Genomic DNA, 22063 nt, shown 5'->3' on the forward strand with positions numbered 1-22063 from the left:
ATCGCGGAATGTCTAGCCATTGAATATAGAAAGCATTAAGACTGGAAATATGAGTGAGATAAAGAACATTCACATTTATCCAGGTTTGATACTGGCCTATACTACGGATAAAAACAGCAATTCCCATAAAGCTTTGCTCAAGGCTCAACGTTCCAAACGTTGGATTATTTATGGTGATGCCTTTCGTCTGCGACTCGCTATAGAGGCGACGTTGATAACGCAAGCAAATATTTTTTAACGTCGAACGCATTTCGAAAGTTGTTGGATTTGTAGGGTTTCTTTTGACGGTAGGAGTTTGGAACTCCGAAGGTAAGTTCTCATAAATTTGTGCCGTATAATTTCAGCTAACTTGCGAACGTTTCCCTGTTATTTAACTAGCTAGACTTAGCTAACTAACTGCTGTTATAGCCACGGTTATCCAGCGAGGACAGCTTTTAGTTTTTTATTTATTCAATCTTTATTTAACTAGGCAAGTCAGTTAAGAACAAAATATTATTTACAATGATGGCCTAACCGGGACGACGCTGGGCCAATTGTGCACCACCTTATGGGACTCCCAATCACGGCCGGTTGTGATACAGCCTGGACTCGAACCAGGGTCTATAGTGACGCCTCTAGCACTGAGATGCGCCACAGCTAACGTTAGCTAGCTACAAATTAATCAATTAACCATAACCAATTGTTTTTATGGTAAAGATTCTAGATTCTCACATTTAGACATTGCACACGTTTTCACTCTAGGTCATTTACACACGTGTGCGTAATCAGCTGTGGGCTAGCTAGGAATTGACTTCATATCCCTCCCCATGTCACAGCCTTGTCCCACATTGTTGTTTCTTTCCTGCAGATGTCTCTGGCCGATGAGCTCCTGGCTGATCTGGAGGAGGCGGGGGATGAGGGGGAGGATGGACTGTACCCGGGGGAAGAGGGGGAGAGTGATGGGGAGGCAGGGGAGGGACAGGTAGAGGGAGGTTTGGAGGACATTCCAGAGGAGATGGAGGTGGACTACAGCGGAGCTGAGAGTGTCTCGTCCATCGCTAAACTACGTAACAGCAAACAGGTCAGGACAGTGTGTGTGGAGCTGCGTGCAGTCAATATACTAGAACAGGGTTTCCCAAACTGGGTCCTGGAGCCCCCCGTGGGTACATATTTTAGTTTTGCCCTAGCACTGATTCAAATAACCAACTCCGCAAGCTTTGATGATTTAATCAGCTCTGTAGTGCTAAGGTAAAAACCAAAACGTGCTCCCAGGGGGGGGCCCAGGACTGGGAAACCCTGTTCTAGAACATAAGCTATTTCCAAGGTTTGTTTTGAAAACCCACAATTTGTTTGTTTACAGTTCTCAGAGATCATGGACAAAATTGCAATCTATGTCGAGAAGCAGCGCAAGAACTCTGAAGGTGATTGTTGACTGTTTCTATGTTTTTGTTGTCACATACAGCAGATAGGGTTGTTTTACTGGGTCAGTTACTTTGCCAATGCTCTAACCTCTAGGCTACATGGCGCCCTATTGACGACACCGCAGTTCTATAATGGGCTGTTTGGATGTCTCGTTCTGTGGTTTATGTTCCACTCTGAATACAATGGATACTGATTCTACTTCAATGGTTTCTGATCCTCCATCTTGTAGTTTTACTGACTCTCCTCTCTTCCCTTTCTCTTCAGTCTCCGGTCCGGTGGAGGCAGACCCAGAATACAAGCTCATCGTTGCTGCCAATAACCTCACAGTAGAAATTGAGAACGAACTGAGTGAGTCCACTATGTTCATAAGTGATTGTGTGTCAATATGCTGCTGTAATTTGCTTGCTTTGCTTTATGTCTAACGGTGTCTTTGTTTGTCTTTGTCAGACATCATTCACAAGTTTGTACGTGACAAGTATTCTAAGAGGTTCCCTGAGTTGGAGTCCCTGGTGCCCAACTCTCTGGATTACGTCCGCACTGTCAAGGTGAGCTGATGTTAGAGGAGGATTCTCTTCCACATCAAAATGTGTCTACGTTGTTTTAAACTGTTGTCTACTATTCATGTCCCTGCTGTTGGGCTGAACACCGTGTGTGTAGGAGCTGGGGAACAACCTGGACAAGTGTAAGAACAACGAGAATCTGCAGCAGATCCTGACCAACGCCACCATCATGGTGGTCAGCGTCACAGCCTCCACCACACAGGGGTAAGAGCAGGGACACGTCACAGGGGTAAGAGCAGGGACACGTCACAGGGGTAAGAGCAGGGACACGTCACAGGGGTAAGAGCAGGGACACGTCACAGGGGTAAGAGCAGGGGGACAGCCTCACAGGGGTAAGAGCAGGGACACGTCACAGGGGTAAGAGCAGGGACACGTCACAGGGGTAAGAGCAGGGACGCGTCACAGCCTCCACCACACAGGGGTAAGAGCAGGGACGTCACAGCCTCACAGGGGTAAGAGCAGGGACACGTCACAGGGGTAAGAGCAGGGACACGTCACAGGGGTAAGAGCAGGGACACGTCACAGGGGTAAGAGCAGGGACACGTCACAGGGGTAAGAGCAGGGACACGTCACAGGGGTAAGAGCAGGGACACGTCACAGGGGTAAGAGCAGGGGGACAGCCTCCACCACACAGGGGTAAGAGCAGGGACACGTCACAGGGGTAAGAGCAGGGACACGTCACAGGGGTAAAGAGGGACGGGACAGCCTCCACCACAGGGGTAAGAGCAGGGACGCGTCACAGGGGGAGCGCAGGGGTCACAGGGGTCACAGGGGAGCAGGGACGCGTCACAGGGGTAAGAGCAGGGACGCGTCACAGGGGTAAGAGCAGGGACGCGTCACAGGGGTAAGAGCAGGGACGCGTCACAGGGGTAAGAGCAGGGACGCGTCACAGGGGTAAGAGCAGGGACGCGTCACAGGGGTAAGAGCAGGGACGCGTCACAGCCTCCACCACACAGGGGTAAGAGCAGGGACGCGTCACAGCCTCCACCAGACAGGGGTAAGAGCAGGGACATGTCACAGGGGTAAGAGCAGGGACACTTCACAGCCTCCACCACACAGGGGGGTAAGAGCAGGGACACTTCACAGCCTCCACGTCACAGGGGTAAGAGCAGGGACACGTCACAGGGGTAAGAGCAGGGACACAGCCTCCACAGGGGTAAGAGCAGGGACACAGCCTCACGTCAGGGGTAAGAGCAGGGACGCGTCACAGGGGTAAGAGCAGGGACGCGTCACAGGGGTAAGAGCAGGGACGCGTCACAGGGGTAAGAGCAGGGACGCGTCACAGGGGTAAGAGCAGGGACGCGTCACAGGGGTAAGAGCAGGGACGCGTCACAGGGGTAAGAGCAGGGACGCGTCACAGGGGTAAGAGCAGGGACGCGTCACAGGGGTAAGAGCAGGGACGCGTCACAGGGGTAAGAGCAGGGACGCGTCACAGGGGTAAGAGCAGGGACGCGTCACAGGGGTAAGAGCAGGGACGCGTCACAGGGGTAAGAGCAGGGACGCGTCACAGGGGTAAGAGCAGGGACGCGTCACAGCCTCCACCACACAGGGGTAAGAGCAGGGACACGTCACAGGGGTAAGAGCAGGGACACGTCACAGGGGTAAGAGCAGGGACACGTCACAGCCTCCACCACGCAGGGGGTAAGAGCAGGGACACCTGGGTTGATTCAGTTGGAGAGGTCCACCAATGGGAGTGAATTTATTTGGTGGAGCAGACATTTACAGAATGTTCAGATAGAAATATGATCAATAGACTTTACATTATCTACACAACAGGGAACAGTAACATCCATTTGGTTGCAGACCACCTTTCCATCTCAATGATGTTGTAATATCAACATGACTTGTTTCCAGGACGATGCTGGGTGAGGATGAACTGAAGAGGTTGGAGGAGGCCTGTGACATGGCGCTAGAGCTGAACCAATCAAAACACAGGATCTATGAATATGTGGAGTCCAGGATGTCATTCATTGCTCCTAATCTGTCAGTCATCGTTGGAGCCTCGACCGCAGCCAAGATCATGGGTCAGTGATTATATTGATTTCGTTTTTTATAGAATTGACAGGATTCTCCCAATCATACAGTCGTCTTCCTCCCTGTGGTGGTAGGTATTGCTGGGGGCCTGACCAACTTGTCTAAGATGCCAGCCTGTAACCTGATGCTACTGGGAACCCAGAAGAGGACCCTGTCAGGGTTCAGCAGCACCGCTGTGCTCCCACACACCGGCTACATCTACCACTGTGATGTGGTCCAGACTCTACCCCCGGTCAGTGCACCACACTTGGTGCTTTGTTCCCAAGAGCTTTGTTTGACTGTGGCTTTACCTAAGCTAACAAGAGTTATCCCTGTGTTGTAGGACCTGAGGAGAAAGGCAGCACGCCTGGTTTCAGCTAAGTGCACCCTGGCATCCCGAGTGGACAGCTTCCACGAGAGTGCAGACGGCAAGGTGAGAACTGGAAGAGGGAAGAAAGAGGTAAATAAACGTCTGTTACATATTAACTCTGGTGTTATTCTCTCGGTGCAGGTGGGCTACGACCTGAAAGAGGAGATCGAGAAGAAGTTTGATAAATGGCAGGAGCCTCCACCAGTGAAGACTGTCAAACCCCTGCCAGCACCGTTGGACGGACAGAGGAAGAAGAGAGGAGGGCGGAGGTATTTACTTTAGGGATATGTAGATAACTGGTCCTGGGTTGTCATTTTTTTCAAAGTGCAATGTTAAACAGTATTGATGGTCTCATTTTTTGTCTGTCCTTGTCCAGGTATCGTAAGATGAAGGAGCGTCTGGGTCTGACAGAGATCAGGAAACATGCCAACAGGATGACCTTCGCAGAGGTCAGAACAGCTAATCTGTCTTTCAGGACAGCTGTTACTATATTTTACTATGTGTAATTACAATAAATTTTAACCAACCTGTCTCTGTTTCTCTCAGATTGAGGATGATGCGTACCAGGAGGACCTGGGTTTCAGTCTGGGCCAGCTGGGGAAGTCGGGCAGCGGACGCGTCAGACAGGCTCAGGTCAACGAGGCCACCAAGGCCAGGATATCCAAGTCCCTACAGAGGAAGCTGCAGAAGCAGAACATGACATACGGCGGCAGGTCCACAGTCGGCGGCAGGTCCACAGTCGGCAGCAGGTCCACAGTCGGCGGGAGGTCCACAGTTGGCGGGAGGTCCTCGGTCAGAGACAACTCCTCAGGAACAAGTTCCAGCGTAGCCTTCACTCCACTACAGGTAGGCCTAATTGGTTTTTGTTTTCACATGAAAAAAAGCTACATGTATTTGATTTTATTATGTCAACAAATTTTTATTTTTATTTTTTTTCACCTTTATTTAACCAGGTAGGCTAGTTGAGAACACCTTTATTTAACCAGGTAGGCTAGTTGAGAACACCTTTATTTAACCAGGTAGGCTAGTTGAGAACACCTTTATTTAACCAGGTAGGCTAGTTGAGAACAAGTTCTCATTTGCAACTGCGACCTGGCCAAGATAAAGCATAGCAGTGTGAACAGACAACACAGAGTTACACATGGAGTAAACAATTAACAAGTCAATAACACAGTAGAAAAAAAGGGGAGTCTATATACATTGTGTGCAAAAGGCATGAGGAGGTAGGCGAATAATTTCAATTTTGCAGATTAACACTGGAGTGATAAATGATCAGATGGTCATGTACAGGTAGAGATATTGGTGTGCAAAAGAGCAGAAAAGTAAATAAATAAAAACAGTATGGGGATGAGGTAGGTAAAAATGGGTGGGCTATTTACCGATACGGTGGGATTCTAGATGGTCAGTGACCTGTTTGTTGACTTGGCTTTCGAAGACTTTCGATAGGCAGGGCAGGATGGATATAGGTCTGTAACAGTTTGGGTCCAGGGTGTCTCCCCCTTTGAAGAGGGGGATGACTGCGGCAGCTTTCCAATCCTTGGGGATCTCAGACGATATGAAAAGAGGTTGAACAGGCTGGTAATAGGGGTTGCAACAATGGCGGCGGATAGTTTCAGAAATAGAGGGTCCAGATTGTCAAGCCCAGCTGATTTGTACGGATCCAGGTTTTGCAGCTCTTTCAGAACATCTGCTATCTGGATTTGGGTAAAGGAGAACCTGGAGAGGCTTGGGCGAGTAGCTGCGGGGGGGGCGGAGCTGTTGGCCGAGGTTGGCGTAGCCAGGCGGAAGGCATGGCCAACAGTTGCATATCGCGGGGACTATTCGATGCTATTGCAGTCCGCCACAGGATATTTTTGTGCTGGTCGAGGGCAGTCAGGTTTGGAGTGAACCAAGGGCTATATCTGTTCTTAGTTCTGCATTTTTTGAACGGAGCATGCTTATCTAAAATGGTGAGGAAGTTACTTTTAAAGAATGACCAGGCATCCTCAACTGACGGGATGAGGTCAATGTCCTTCCAGGATACCCGGGCCAGGTCGATTAGAAAGGCCTGCTCACAGAAGTGTTTTAGGGAGCGTTTGACAGTGATGAGGGTGGTCGTTTGACTGCGGCTCCGTAGCGGATACAGGCAACGAGGCAGTGATCGCTGAGATCCTGGTTGAAGACAGCGGAGATGTATTTGGAGGGCCAGTTGGTCAGGATGACGTCTATGAGGGTGCCCTTGTTTACAGATTTAGGGTTGTACCTGGTGGGTTCCTTGATGATTTGTGTGAGATTGAGGGCATCTAGCTTAGATTGTAGGACTGCCGGGGTGTTAAGCATATCCCAGTTTAGATCACCTAACAGAACAAACTCTGAAGCTAGATGGGGGGCGATCAATTCACAAATGGTGTCCAGGGCACAGCTGGGAGCTGAGGGGGGGGGACGGTAAGCAGGCGGCAACAGTGAGAGACTTATTTCTGGAAAGAGTAATTTTCAAAATTAGTAGTTCGAACTGTTTGGGTATGGACCTGGAAAGTATGACATTACTTTGCAGGCTATCTCTGCAGTAAACTGCAACTCCTCCCCCTTTGGCAGTTCTATCTTGACGGAAAATGTTATAGTTGGGTATGGAAATCTCAGAATTTTTGGTGGCCTTCCTGAGTCAGGATTCAGACACGGCAAGGACATCAGGGTTAGCAGAGTGTGCTAAAGCAGTGAGTAAAACAAACTTAGGGAGGAGTCTTCTGATGTTGACATGCATGAAACCAAGGCTTTTTCGATCACAGAAGTCAACAAATGAGGGTGCCTGGGGACATGCAGGGCCTGGGCCTGGGTGAAGCACACATGCACACATGCAGGGCCTGGGTGAAGGACTTCATCACCAGTAACGTTAGCAGTTACTGGTGATGTAATGTTAGCATTTACCAGCAAGGGTGGCCTCCTTGTTTCTGTTTGTTGTGGAATTGAACTTGAACTGAACTCTGTTCCTCAGGGACTGGAGATCGTGAACCCGCATGCAGCAGAGAAGAAGGTGGCTGAGGCCAACCAGAAATACTTCTCCAACATGGCAGAGTTCCTCAAGGTCAAGAAGGAGGGAGAGGGAAAGTGAAGAGTACACATACGATTTATCATACACATCCACACATATACTTACACACAGGAGAGACTGATATACAGACATACCAACTTGTATTTCAAAATGAATGCAGATGGAGTGAAATGCATTCACACTGACTGATTGATCAGGCGTCATTGCATAACCATGGGGAGAAGATCGACCATAACAGTGAAGAACATATATTTAGATTGTATATTTGTTTGAGCATGTTGTGCTTTTTGAAAAATGTTTTGACTCCATTTTGTTCCATTTTAATAAAATTAAACTAATACTTCCTTGTCTCATTACTGAAAAGTGCTTTCGAAAAGTATTGATCCCTTGACTTTTTCCAAATTTTGTTACGTTACTTATTCTAAAATTGTTTTCCCCCTCAATTTAATGACTACCCCATAATGACAAAGCAGAAATGGGTTTTTGCAAATGTCTGTGTGTACACACACACACTGTACCAGTCAAGTTTGGACACCTACTCATTCAAGGGTTTTTCTAACATTGTAGAATAATAGTGAAGACATCAAAACTATGAATTAACACATGGAATCCTGTAGTAACCAAAAAAGGGTTTAACAAATAAAAATATATTTTAGATTTGAGATTCTTCGTAGCCGCCCTTCCCCTTGATGACAACTGCACACTCTTGGCTACTTTGAAGAATATAAAATGTTTTGTTTTTAACTTTTTTTTTTTATTACTACATGATTCCATATGTGTTTTCATAGTTTTGATGTCTTCACTATTATACAAAGTAGAAAATAAAGAACAAGTAGGTGTCAACGTTTGACTGGTACTATATACATTGCTCAAAAAAAATAAAGGGAACACAACATCCTAGATCTGAATGAAATATTCTTATAAAATACTTCTTTACATAGTTGAATGTGCTGACAACAAAATCACAAATTATCAATGGAAGTCAAATTTATCAACCCATGGAGGTCTGGATTTGGAGTCACACTCAAAATTAAAGTGGAAAACCACACTACCGGCTGATCCAACTTTGATGTAATGTCCTTAAAACAAGTCAAAATGAGGCTCAGTAGTGTGTGTGGCCTCCACGTGCCTGTATGACCTCCCTACAATGCCTGGGCATGCCCCTGATGAGGTGGCAGATGGTCTCCTGAGGGATCTCCTCCCAGACCTGGACTAAAGCATCCGCCAACTCCTGGACAGTCTGTGGTGCAACGTGGCGTTGGTGGATGGAGCGAGACATGATGTCCCAGATGTGCTCAATTGGATTCAGGTCTGGGGAACGGGCGGGCCAGTCCATAGCATCAATGCCTTTCTCTTGCAGGAACTGCTGACACACCCCAGCCACATGAGGTCTTGCATTAGGAGGAACCCAGGGCCAACCGCACCAGCATATGGTCTCACAAGGGGTCTGAGGATCTCATCTCGCTACCTAATGGCAGTCAGGCTACCTCTGGCGAGCACATAGAGGGCTGTGCGGCCCACCAAAGAAATGCCACCCCACACCATGACTGACCCACCACCAAACCGGTCATGCTGGAGGATGTTGCAGGCAGCAGAACGTTCTCTGCGGTGTCTCCAGACTGTCACGTCTGTCACATGTGCTCAGTGTGAACCTGCTTTCATCTGTGATGAGCACAGGGCGCCAGTGGCGAATTTTCCAATCTTGGTGTTCTCTGGCAAATGCCAAACGTGTTGGGCTGTAAGCACAACCCCCACCTGTGGACGTCGGGCCCTCATACCACCCTCATGGAGTCTGTTTCTGACCGTTTGAGCAGACACATGCACATTTGTGGTCTGCTGGAGGTCATTTTGCTGGGCTCTGGCAGTGCTCCTCCTTGCACAAAGGCGGAGATAGCGGTCCTGCTGCTGGGTTGTTGCCCTCCTACGGCTTTCTCCACGTCTCCTGGTAGCGCCTCGATGCTCTGGACACTATGCTGACAGACACAGCAAACCTTCTCGCCACAGCTCGCATTGATGTGCCATCCTGGATGAGCTGCACTACCTGAGCCACTTGTGTGGGTTGTAGGCTCCGTCTCATGCTACCACTAGAGTGAAAGCACCGCCAGCATTCAAAAGTGACCAAAACATCAGCCAGGAAGCATAGGAACTGAGAAGTGGTCTGTGGTCCCCACCTGCAAAACCACTCCTTTATTGGGGGTGTCTTGCTAATTGCCTTTAATTTCCACCTGTTTTCTATTCCATTTGCACAATAGCATGTGACATTTATTGTCAATCAGTGTTGCTTCCTAAGTGGACAGTTTGATTTCACAGAAGTGTGAATGACTTGGAGTTACATTGTGTTGTTTAAGTGTTCCCTTTATTTTTTTGAGCAATGTATTACAAAACTGTTTTCGCTTTGTCATTATGGGATGTGTGCTGAGTGATAATTTGTATTTAGTCCATTTTAGAATAAGGCTTTAATGTAACAATGTGGAAAAGGGGAAGGGGTCTGAATGCACTGTAGCATTGGATTGCTTTGTTTAAAAATAAATGTATTTAACCTTTAACTAGGCAAGTCAATTAACACATTCTTATTTACAATGATGGCCTACCATATGTTGCTTTGAGCAACATCGAAGTGTTTTTAGGAATTTGCTATTTATGAAATAGGTTTATGGATCTTCTAATACAAAATAAGTGTTACATATGAGATTTATAGTCGTCACAATTTCAGAAAAGTATTTTATTGAAATTTTACAATCCTGTTTTTACCCCAACATGACATCTCCTATGCATAAACGTGACAACTTAATTTGATAAAACAGCCTGTAAATAGTTTATTTTCTTGAGAAATTCACATTTCAGCCCTCCCTTTCTCAAAAGCCCAAAAATAGAATTTATAAAAGGCAAAACTCAACTTCTCTTGATTTCCAAAAATCTCTTTCAGGAAAGAACTGAAATGTCTATCTCATGGACAACCTCTAAATGAACTAAATCACTGGAGACCGCTCATGATAGTTTAACCATACACAATTGATTCATCCATCTAACCAAGTTAAATTCACCAACAGCTTTTTCAGAACATTCTAGGTTGAATGGTTGATGCATGCTTCATATTCTATGAAACAGTATTTCAGTAAACAATTTAACTTGGTATAAACGAGTAGTAAATTGAATGCAGTGTTGCAATCAGTGAATGAAGCTCTATTCAATCTAGCGCTGAAGTGTTACGAATTGCGCAATAAAAACGTAAAAGGAATTCCGATTGATGCGACATGTACAGCATTTTATCGTGAATGCAGTCTGTCAACGCGGGAACATTACCTTTACATTTTTATTAAACTCTAGCGCTGAACTTTTGAGATACGGATTGAACAGAGCCCTGAATGGCAGAATCAGGTTTTGTTAAACGGTCTTTTGGATGCGATTTAAAATAACACAGAATAAAATTGAATTGAACAGATTACTACATGCAAGGCTGAGAACTGTTGACACCCTTTTGAGTAAATATACACCGACTCAAAGGGAATGATCCTATTTCTACTGTTCTCATCCTTCCACTAGTAGTTATACTTTGAACGGCAATAGTGGCTGGTGCTTCATGGTATAGAAACCATGAACATTATCAGGCAGACGTCATGTCAACACAACTCTGCTTGTTTCAGGTACAAATCCTTTATTAGCTAATCTCACAAACATAATGCCCCAATGACGATGCGTTTCCTTTCACAGTTAAACTTTAAAATATTTTATTTGTAAAGAGAGAGGGAGGCAGAGACCAGTTCAATTGCATAGCAATTTAATCCAATGTCCAATAATGCCTCTCTATCCCCATCAAAAGGAAGAGGCCACGTGGTCATTCTCAATCAGAGCGTTTTATCGACCAAGACGACATCAATAAAACTATTGATAATCACTCACTATCTCTAATAGTGAACTTAATCAACAGGCATCATAACATCTTAAAAGGAGCCCTGTCTGCTGGCTAGCTAGACAACTGTCTCCATTCTAAACCACTAATTACAGTCAATTCAAGCAAGATGGGCTTTTTTCCACTTGTAACCAAATCCAATGTATGTTTGCTTGTTGTTGTTTAGTCCAAGGCTTCTATACTCCAGTTGGGGGCAGTACAGAGTTTGTTGTTGTTTAGTCCAATGCTTCTATACTCCAGTTGGGGGCATTACAGAGTTTGTTGTTGTTGAAACAAAGAAAAACATGGAACATGCATGGAGCTTCCTAATGTAATGCCACATACTGAGTGTTCAGACAGGCACAGATCTGTGACGACTCCCTACTCCCCCCTAGTACACTACTTCTGACCAGAGCCCGTTATAGGTAGGGGGTTCTATTCCCCACTACTAGGGCTTTGGGCCGGAGTAGTACACTGTGGGGAGTAGGGTGCCATTAGACGCTGCCTATACAGACAACATCCTCCATTTTAGGAGCAGGGTTCTACTACACATCAATCTCTATCCACAGCATGGAGTTAGGTTAGTCTCGGAATGTCAACAGCAGCACGTTTCTCCTCCCTCAGTCACTGCAGGTCTCGGTCTTCCAGGTACCTGTACTCAAAGGTGAACCCCTCTTTCTTCCTCTGACCCCACTTCTCATAGTCAAAGTAGATGTAAGTGCCCTGAGGGAGGAGGACAGTATTAATCACTCACTCTTTATGTTGGCTCATCATTGGCTCATTGTTCTATACAGACCCATGGTGCCTCCAACAATAACAGCACAGGAGGTACCAAGGTTCTACTGTACCTGTTCAAACTCATCAGTGATAGTCTTGGGTTCTTCGTGCCTCTGGAACCACATCATGTACTTGGTGTGGAACCTCCACGACTGCTTCTTCAGAGCCTTGGCTGACAGGTACTGAGCTTTAGTGCCCTGAAAGAGAGTAAACGAGAAACACAGAAAGGGGAGACTGAGCAATTGGACCCTAAAGTGACAAGGCGAGAGCGGACAGATAGGGGATGGTGTGTGTGTTACCTCCAGGTAGTAGAAGATGAAGAAGAGCGTCTCTGTGGACAGTCTCTGGTAGAACTCTATAGAGTCTGAGTGGTGGGGGGGCATCTGATGATGGAATGGCAGGGTGGGGCATGGGTTCCTCATCAGGTATTGCCTACAGGAGAGAGTAGCACAGACGTGCATGTTAATATCTCCTCAGAGAAAGCCCAGTGTCTACACCCCAGTATTCCAGCAGACGGCGTTGTTACCTGATCCTCTCGGAGTCTGAGGGGTGCGGCATGTGTGTCCAAGCAGACTCCTGCATGGTCTGCTGGTACACCTGGTCCTTGGAGAGCGGAGTGGGACCCAGGGGACACACCCCCAGGGAAGGGGGGATGCTCACCTCCGACAGGGAGGGCTGGGGAACCGCGGGCGTTCCGGGGGCAGCCGACGAACCAGAGAAGATGTCTGAGGAGAGGATTGGTTGAGTTACAGCTGGTGGGGATATCATCAACAGACAGACTATTAGAAATGTCACCTGCAACTGGCATGTGCTTTGTCAAATAGCATGAATGTTTATTTGTGTAATGCCTTCAAGATGTGATTTTAAACTTGTTAATTGAGTTGATTCTTACCTCTGTCTGTGAGGTGCAGGTTGGGGATCTCTCCATCCAGACCTGATCCTAATGCTGCTCTCTCAGCCATCGCCTTCAGAGAACTCAGAGGCTCCGGGGCCTGAGGGAGGGAGGAGAGATGGATGGAACAGAGAGAGAGAGAGAGTGGGGTGAGGGGGAGTTTGGAAGAGCAAGGGGCAAAAACAGAATTTATGAAAACCAATACACAATGCAACAGTTCTTCCACCATGAGATACTAGTAGAAGCCTGGTACCAGGCCACCATCCATTCCCTGTATGGTGTGAAGCAACACACTCCTACCTGCAACTAGAACCCCCACGGCCAGCCACAGTGACTGCACCAACAATGACCAAATAAACCTGCCAATTCAAGATCCCATGGAGTCCTTACTAATTCAACAATATACACAATCTTTACAAATACAGGCTCTTCAATCATATATCTTGTATGTTCTTGGTGTGTGGTGGAGGAACTAATCCAGCCACTTGGCAATGTCAATTTCCCTGTGACACAGATGTTTTTTTGGCGAGCACTGATATCTGACTACCTCAACCTTCTTTCTATATTTTTGGTGTGTAAGCGTGTCTGTGTCAGAGTTAGAGATTGTGTAGAGTTAGAGATTGTGTGTATTTAAATCTGTGTCATCTTTCTGTTTCCTGTGTTAGTGGCTTTGTGGATGTGTTTAGGAGTGAGTGTGTGTAAGTCGAGTATGAATGTGTATATTTCCGTGTGTGTGTGGGTCTCTACCTGACACTGCTTTCTCTTTCGTGTGTTAGTGGCTGTAGCCATGGCCCCTGGCGGCTCTGGGGCCTGCGCTGACATTCTGGTCTCCATCAGTATCTGACGGAGGTCTGTAGGAAGCTGGGGACAGAGGGCAGTCTCTACAGGTTATTCTAACGTTATTACAATGCTATTATACATGTTAATTAACTAAGAAATAAAAGAAAAAAGGTCATTTAGGAGATGCTTCATCATTGGAAATCTCCCGAATAGCTGACAAAATTTGTTGTGAATGGTGTGGGAGTTGTGATCTACAGCACATTTTGTGAATTTATTTTTCTTTATGCAGAGAAAGTTTTGAAAATTGTGTTAATTTCTAAACTATCAGTATTTTTGTGAGTTTGTTTGTTTCCAAGTTGTATTCGTATTATAGACAACCACGGTCAAAATGGCTGCCGTGGAGGTTCTAGTGTTCACCAAACACTGTGTTCTCATACTGTTAAATGGCCAACTGTCTTCATCCCTCTGTTGAACTGTAAAAAACCTCTCAGAGCCGAAGGGAAACAGTGGTAGGAGAGGAGGCCATTTAAGAACATCAGGACAAAGTGCTCATCTCTTAGCTTCACATCTGTCTGTCCTTCCCCTCTGTCTCCCCTCACCTTGAGGCCCTCAGAGGCCTGTGTGTAGGAGTGGGGTCCGTTGAGGAGACTCCCTCCACCGGGGATACTGTCGGAAAACGAGGGGGACGGAGAGCTGGGGGGCAAGGTGATGGAGCTGATGAGGCTGGGACCGTTGTCCATACTGAGGGAGAGAGAAGACATAAGGACATTTTTATCATCTAAAAAAATGAACAGATGATTGTGGTCTTGGATGAATTTGATATCACTTACTGCTGACTGGCTGAGGAGGTCAGCGAGGAAGGCTGGCTGCTCTGTGATTGGCTGGGTGTGCTGAAGGCGGACTCTGCGGTGCTCTCTGCCACCACAGCACTGTAACCTGAGCCATGGGAAAGACGGTGGAAACATTACTACTAATGCTCAATCCCACATCCAGAAAAGGTGCATAAAGAAACAGACAAACCCAGACAGCCACAGACAGTGAACATACTTGTGCTTCCGTTCTGCTTCAGTCCATTAGGCGGTCTGGCAGGGGCTGCGTTTGACCCAACTACTCCTCCGATTGGCCCCATGCTTCCTCCGTTTCCTCCCATCATCCCCACTGCCCCCCCAGGGGCAGCTCCAACCGGGCTGAGAGGGATCAGAGGGGGCCCAGGGATCACACTCTGCCCAGGCACCAGGCCCAGGATCCCCCCAGTCAGGGAGCTGTGTGCTGGGCTGGACCCCAGCAGGCCCAGGCCTGTCCCAGCCCCGTTGGTGGTCACTCCACTGGAGCAAGAGGTGGGGATGGAGGAGCTCTCCACTGAGACACTGGACTGGGTAGTGGTACTCAGACCCAGGCCTCCCAACGAGGCTGCCTGGGCGTAAGGGGCATGGGTGGACCCAGAGAGCAGGCCTGCCATGGTGTTCAGAGAGGCAGACATCCCAGTCAGGCCCAGACCAGACATTGAGTTGGCACTGCTTGTCCCTGTCATGCCAACTTTACCCAGGCCCAAACCAAGGCCTAGGCTGGAGTTGAGGATATGACCAGGCGAGACCTGGGGCAGGGAGTTTGAGGAGGCTGAGATGGGTGTGGTGGGTGTGGGGAGAGAGGGGGCGGTGGAGAGAAGGGGGTGGCTGGGTGGGCTGGGGGTGCAAGGTTTTGTTTGGGGTTGTTGAGGTTGTTGTGGTTGTTGCAGTGGCTGCAGGACTGGTTGCTGTGGAGGTTGAGGCTGATGTTGTTGTACGGCGCTGCTGAAGCTTCCTATTAGACTGTTGCTTGTGGGAACCCCAGGGTTGCCTCCGACAATAGCGGCCATGGATACAAGAGAGGAGGAAGAAGAGGACCCGGAATTGGCGGACGAGGAAAAGGACAACAAGGAGGAAGTGCCGTTCTTCGCAGGAGACTGAAAATGACACAGCATCAGTTTAGTACAAACAGAACAGGGAAACAGAGAAACTACATTTCTGAAGAAATCCAGTTCTCTATTGAGCTATAAGCATATATTGTAGAAGCTCGGTCTCACCTGACTAACGTCACTGTCTGTCGACCGCCCTCTCTTCTTATCGTCCTCAGAGTTCTCCTGCAGAACACATGCAGGCACAAACAGTGCATGTGTAAGTATCAATGTACTTTTGACACTGATCAAGTAAGTGATTGTAGTTTCTATACAAACAACCAATCAGTGAAGGCAGATGTGCTTACAGCAGTGCAGATGGCCGGGGATGGAGGGATGGGGGAAGAGGAGGTGGTGGAGGTGGGAGTGCTGCTCGAGTGGAGGAACATCTCATCCTCTATGTTCCCCATGCCCGTTGGAGAGGTGGCCACCAGCGCTGCAGCTAGAGGGGGAGAGAAAGAGGGAGAGAAAGAGTGAAGGGCATAAATCAGGGAGAAAAGGCTACTGGTTTATTTCAATGATAAGATTCAGGGGAAATCTAATATATAAATGTTGTTTTTAACAATCATCAACATCCAGAGCCACAGAAACACCACAGATCAAGCTTTTCTAAACCGACAGTCAACCCAGCTAACAGATGTTGATTAGAGAACATCCATCCACCCAGACCCAACAGACGTTCATGAGGGACCATTCATCCAGACCCACAGCTGATAGCATGAGCATCATCATCATGATCATCCCAGGACTCGTCATCGAGCTCCTGGCTGTCCATGGGCGACTCACGGATGTCCTCCAGATCCAGGTCGTCGTAAATGAACTCGTTCTCCTCAAAGTCTGGGTCCTGTGACGACTCCATGTAGTACTCCACGTCGTCCTTGATCTTCTGGATGGAGTCCACCTGCACCGAGTCGTTGTCTAGCATGCGCAGGATGGTCTCCAGCATGCGAATGTGGTACCTATGCCTTTCTATAAACCTCTTTAGCTCCTCAATGCGATCCTGCTTCTACGAGACAGCCAGAGAAACAGGCACAGGTGGTTATAAACTGTTCAGGTGACTTTTGTAATGCAGGTAGACGTCTTTCTTAGGCACAGATGGCGGATCAACTTGCCTTCCCCAAATCCTTTTAGGGGGAAATGCAAGACTGATCTTAGATCAGAGTCTAGGAGCAACATCATCCAACCCAATATCTGATTCATTATTATAAACTGGGTGGTTTGAGCCCTGAATACTGATGGGCAGAGAGCTGTGGTATATCAGACCGTATACCGCATGTGTGGCAAAACATGTATTTTTACTGTTCTAATTACGTTGGTTACCAGTTTATAATAGCAATAAGGCACCTTGGGGGTTTGGGTTTGTAAGAACAGCCCTTAGCCATGGTATATTGGCCATATACCACACCCTGGGCCTTATTGCTTAATTAGACTACATACACAAAAAAAGTTAATGTATAGGGAATGAGATGGAAGGAGACTGACCTCTTTCTCTCCTTTCTTCTTCCTGGTTTGAATGAAGAGGGATTCCACCTCACTCTCAAACTGGTCCACCTGCATATTTAGAGTGTCTATCGTATTCTGGGGGAGAAAAAGAGAGAATGGGGGAAAAGAAGAACAGATCACCACCCAGAAAACAAGGCAGAGCCAGTGTGAACCATCTACCCGACCCATCGTTCAGGAGACACTACCACTATGCAGGAGTCAAAATACCAACGGCCCAGAGGCTGTTACCGTTAGCCAGTTTCCCGTCTCTTCTTTCTCCCTCTGAGCTGGGTCCACTTTCAGGGCGAGCCCCAGGCCTTCTTTAGAGTAGGCCTTCGTCTTTGTCTCCCGCTCTACCACCTTAAACCGCTCCATTTGCTAAGGAGAGAATGTCAGATGTTATGTCAGTCAGGATCGCATACCCTCTCCATGAGCACTGAGATGAGTTGAAAGTAGGGCTGTGATGATACCAATAGCACACAATTTTTCCATGGAAAAAATATAAAAAACTAAAGCAGACCAAACTCTGGTCAAATCAAATTTTATTTGTCACATGCGCCGAATACAACGGGTGTAGACTTTTCATAAAATGCTTGCTTACGGGCCCTTCTCAATGATGCAGAGTTGAAAAATAATAATAAAATAGTAACACAGGAGGAATAAAATACACAAGAATGAAGCTACAGTACATGACCAGAAGTGTGTGGACACCTACTCATTGAACGTCTCATTCCAAAACCATGAGCATTAATATAGAGTTGGTCCCCCCTTTGCTGCTATAACAGCCTCCACTCTTCTGGGAAGGCTTCTCACTAGTGTTGGAACATTGCTGCGGGGACTTGCTCCCATTCAGCCCAAAGGTGGTCGATGGGGTTGAGGTTAGGGCTGTGCAGGCCAGTCAAGTTCTTCCACACCGATCTTGACAAACCATTTCTGTACGGACGTTAATTTGTGCAAGGAGTCATTATCTTGCTGAAACAGGAAAGGGCCTACCCCAAACTGTTGCCACAAAGTTGGAAGTCTAGAATGTCATTGTATGCTGTAGTGTTAAGATTTCAATTTACTGGAACTAAGGGGCCAAACCCAAACCATAAAAACAGCCCAGACCATTATTCCTCCACCATCAAACTTTACAATTGGCACTATGCATTGGGGCAGGTAGCGTTCTCCTGCCATCCGCCAAACTCAGCAGATTAGTCTGTCAGACTGCCAAATGGTGAAGCGTGATTCATCACTCCAGAAAATGTGTTCCACTGCTCCAGAGTCCAATGGCAGCAAGCTTTACCACTCCAGCCAACGCTTAGCATTGCACATAGTGATCTTAGGCTTGTGTGCGGCTGCTTGGCCATGGAAACCCATTTCAAGAAACTCCAGACGAACAGTTCTTGTGCTGACGTTGCTTCCAGAGGTAGTTTGGAACTTGATAGTTAGTGTTGCAACCAACGACAGACGATTTTTATGAGCTACGCGCTTTAGCAATTGGCGGTCCCGTTCTGTGAGCTTGTGTGGCCTACCTCTTCACGGCTGAGCCGTTGTTGCTCCTAGACGTTTCCACTTCACAATAACAGCACTTACAGTTGCCCGGGGCAGCTCTAGCAAGTCAGAAATGTGACAAACTGACTTGTTGAAATGTCACTGAGCTCTTCAGTAAGGCCATTCTACTGCCAGTGTTTGTCTATGGAGATTACATGGCAGTGTTCGACTTTATACACCTATCAGCAGCTGGTGTGGCTGAAATAGCTGAATCCATTCATTTGAATGGGTGTCCAAATACTTTTGTATATATAGTGCATATACAGAGAGTACCAGATCAATGAGCAGGGGTACAGTACAAGGTATTTGAGATCGATGTGTACAGAAAATGCAAAGTGACTAGGCATCAGAATAGATAATAGTAAGAATAATGAACAGAGTAACAGCAGCAAATGATGAGTGTGAAAGTGTGTTATGTGTGCGTATGTAGTGTATGTGAATGTGTTTGGGCTGTGTGAGTGTCAGTGTAGTGTATATACACTGAGTGTACAAAACATTAGGAACAGCTGCTCTTTCCATGACAGACCAGGTGAATGCTATGATCCCTTATTGATGTCACCTGTTAAATCCCCTTGAAATCAGTGTCGATGAAGGGGAGGGAGACAGGTTAAAGAAAGATTTTTAAACCTTGAGACTGATTGTGTATGTGTGCCTTTCAGAGGGACAACGGGCAAGATAAAAGCTTTAAGTGCCTTTGAACAGGGTATGGTAGTAAGTGCCAGACGCACCGGTTTGAGTGCGTCAAGAACTGCAACGCTGCTGGGTTTCACACTAAAGGTTTTCCTGTGTGTATCAAGAATGGTCCCCCACCCAAAGAACATCCAGCCAACTTGACAACTGTGGGAAGCATTGGAGTCAACATTGGCCAGCATCCCTGTGAAACATTTGGCAGCCAGGCCCACCCATTTGGCAGCCAGGCCCACCCACTGGGGAGCCAGGACCAGCCAATCAGAATAAGTTTTTCCCCATAAAAGGGCTTCATTAGTGACAGAAATCCCCCCGACTTTGGGGGCAGCTTATGGTAGAGAAATTAATATTAAATTCTCTGGCAACCGCACTGGTGGACATTCCTGCAGTCAGCATGCCAATTGCATGCTTCCACAAAACTTGACATCTGTGGCATTGTGTTGCCTTTTATTGTACCCAGCACAAGGTGCACCTGTGTAATCATGCTGTTTAATCAGCCTCTTGATATGCCACACCTGTCAGGTGGATGGATTATCTTGGCAAAGGAGAAAAGCTCACTAACTGGGATATAAACAAATTTGTGCTCAAAATTTGAAAGAAATAAGCTTTATGTACGTATGGAACATTTGTGGGATTTTTTATTTCAGCTCATGAAACACGGGACCAACACTTTATATGGTGTATTAATACTTTTGTTCAGTGTATATGGTTGTACACATCGACCTCAATTACCGCATACCCCTACACATACTCATGTACATAGCTAAGTTAGTTACCTATTGTGTATTTATTCCTCATGTTATTATTTTTCTACACTTTCTCTCTGCACTGTTAGTCTACACTGATTGTTCACAAAGCATGTGCCAAATAGAATTGGGATTTGAGGTAGGGTTAATGTATAGTCCATAGAACCATTTAATTAACTATTTAGCAGTCTTATGGCTATGGTCCTTTAAAACCCTGCTGTATGTAAAATATTGTGTGCTATAGCTTGGAAAATAAATAAAAGGTCCCTCTGGACAACATAATGATATACAGTATATATATATATATATATATTATTTTATCCGCTTCGTGTTTTGTTTCCTTGCCACGGTATCGCAACACTGGTATCGTCCTGGCCCTAGTTGAAAGGTAAACACAATATGGTGGAGACCTAATCGCCCTTTTCTCCTATCAGTGTTAAACAAAGAAGCTATTTTGGAGAGTATTACCGTCTCTATGACCTTGCGATTATCCACTAGCTGCCTTTTGTCTTTGATCTCATTTGATGCCACCCATGTTTTTATCTGATCCCTCAATCGCTGCAGGAGAGATGACAAGAAAACAACAATTAAAACTTAAGTAAAGACCCATAGCTTTATCAGTGTGAGCAGACAACATGGGATATTAAGACAGCTTCATATATTTCTTACTATTAGTAAGCAATTAGTCTTACCTGTAGCTTTTTAATCTCTTTTTTAAGGTCTGCCTCATATTTTTCCTTTTGGTTGGCATTGGCTGCATTGTGAAGCTGTGAAACAAAGTGACAAAGATCCGTTTGTTTGATAGGAGACAAATAATTGTTTCATGCACAGTGAATATGCAATGCATAGTGTTAAGGAGTCCTCACCTTCTGCCAAATGTCTTCAAACTGTTCTACGCCTTCAGCTACCTTTTTCAAACATCTGTCAATTTCACCTGGGGAGAGGAAAGAAAGAGGTCATTGTGAAAATATGCTAATCTATTTTACTGGACTAACATATTACATTGAATCTCAAAGATTAATCCAATAATATAAATAACTGATCATCGAAAGAGTGTGAGGTCAGTGTCCAGTCCATTACGTCCATCATCGCTCTATGCTAGTTACCTTGGAGTTTTCTCTTATCAGCCATGGCTTCACTACGACAATGTCCTCATACCGTCTTTCATTGAGAGAAGGAGATAACAGATTAACGTTAGCTAAAAACAATGCAAACAGACTAAATTAACATTGATTGCATTGTATCTAAATCCCTAGCTAGCTTCATAGCATCTAGTAGCTACAGATAATACAAACACTTGCAGCGAAATGTACCTCGGTTTAGCAAAGAATTAACATGCGGGTAATTTTAACGTACATCACTATTTTCATCAATCGTAAAACAGTTCAATAGATGTCTCGCTGGAAATGTCAGCAACATTAGCCAGCTAGCTAACGTAGCCAATTCACATGCTGTTTGGCAGGTTTCGACAACTAATTTCAATGCAATTGCTATTCGATGCATTATTATGCATGAAGTGTATATATTGCAATTATATTTTGGGCACAGTTGACGTTATGTTGGTAATTGTTATAATGCTAGCAAATGTAGCTAGCTACTGCAATCACAAATGCTAGCTAGCTAGCTGGTAATTTATGAAAATTAGGGAAACTGTGTCAACCAGCTAAATTCACATTTTGTTTTAGACATTTACCTAGGGTTTGGGCTTTTCGTTTGTCTCTTTCAATTAGAACTCAAAACTATTTCCCCAGTCTTCTTTACTTCCAATTTGTGTTTTCTTTTCGTCAACCTGGCTGTACAGTACACTAAAGATGGACGGTAGCTAAATCCCACCCACAAAATGTGGATTCTAGCCTAAACCCTACCTCCAAGCTATGATAGGACCAAATTCTCCACCGTCGTTGGACAACTTCCGCAGGTATACTTTCCTGTGATTGGTTTATCAGATGATTGATGGGTCAATGGTCAAATC

At 46.1% G+C, this 22063-nt stretch overlaps 2 protein-coding genes across 6 annotated transcripts; one reads left to right on the forward strand and one right to left on the reverse strand.

Annotated features, from left to right (window-relative positions):
• Positions 1-155: 155 nt before the first annotated feature.
• LOC112222505 (U4/U6 small nuclear ribonucleoprotein Prp31) lies at positions 156-7712 on the forward strand. The gene is made up of 13 exons (XM_042305056.1): positions 156-309; positions 848-1060; positions 1340-1400; positions 1666-1749; positions 1849-1946; positions 2059-2165; positions 3816-3985; positions 4070-4227; positions 4318-4407; positions 4486-4613; positions 4721-4793; positions 4891-5190; positions 7316-7712. The coding sequence occupies exons 2-13, from the start codon at positions 848-850 to the stop codon at positions 7430-7432; spliced, it is 1599 nt and encodes a 532-aa protein (XP_042160990.1). The 5' UTR covers positions 156-309; the 3' UTR covers positions 7433-7712.
• Positions 7713-11083: 3371 nt separating this feature from the next.
• Positions 11084-21978, reverse strand: LOC112222504 (CCR4-NOT transcription complex subunit 3-like). Of its 5 annotated transcripts, none has more exons than XM_042305058.1 (19): positions 21785-21978; positions 21198-21252; positions 20958-21025; positions 20784-20858; positions 20560-20649; positions 17375-17503; positions 17126-17221; positions 16352-16643; positions 15952-16085; positions 15773-15829; positions 14758-15652; positions 14541-14646; positions 14310-14451; positions 13678-13791; positions 12931-13030; positions 12565-12763; positions 12338-12470; positions 12110-12235; positions 11084-11984 (listed from the first exon to the last, which is right to left on the reverse strand). In XM_042305058.1, exons 2-19 carry the CDS (start codon positions 21220-21222, stop codon positions 11886-11888), a joined length of 2880 nt encoding a protein of 959 aa, XP_042160992.1. In that variant the 5' UTR covers positions 21223-21252; positions 21785-21978; the 3' UTR covers positions 11084-11885. The 5 variants fall into 5 exon arrangements, with proteins under 5 accessions (XP_042160992.1, XP_042160993.1, XP_042160991.1 ...); XM_042305059.1 differs by having other exon boundaries at positions 16430-16649; XM_042305057.1 differs by having other exon boundaries at positions 16352-16649.
• Between the last annotated feature and the right edge of the window lie 85 nt (positions 21979-22063).

Source organism: Oncorhynchus tshawytscha, linkage group LG23 (genome assembly GCF_018296145.1).
Source record: "Oncorhynchus tshawytscha isolate Ot180627B linkage group LG23, Otsh_v2.0, whole genome shotgun sequence".
NCBI lineage: Eukaryota > Metazoa > Chordata > Actinopteri > Salmoniformes > Salmonidae > Oncorhynchus > Oncorhynchus tshawytscha.

Excerpts from the sequence above, each read along its gene's own strand:
- LOC112222504 (XM_042305057.1), bottom strand. The coding sequence starts at position 21,222 with ATGGCTGATAAGAGAAAACTCCAAG. Across the intron at positions 16,086-16,351 it reads TGATGCTCATGCTATCAGCT|CTGCAGCGCTGGTGGCCACC; the intron begins GTGGGTCTGGAT and ends CTCCCCCTCTAG. Across the intron at positions 12,471-12,564 it reads TCAGACTCCGAGAGGATCAG|GCAATACCTGATGAGGAACC; the intron begins GTAACAACGCCG and ends TCTCTCCTGTAG.
- LOC112222505 (XM_042305056.1), top strand. The coding sequence starts at position 848 with ATGTCTCTGGCCGATGAGCTCCTGGCTGATCTGGAGGAGGCGGGGGAT. Across the intron at positions 1,750-1,848 it reads AGAAATTGAGAACGAACTGA|ACATCATTCACAAGTTTGTA; the intron begins GTGAGTCCACTA and ends TGTCTTTGTCAG. Across the intron at positions 4,408-4,485 it reads ACGAGAGTGCAGACGGCAAG|GTGGGCTACGACCTGAAAGA; the intron begins GTGAGAACTGGA and ends CTCTCGGTGCAG.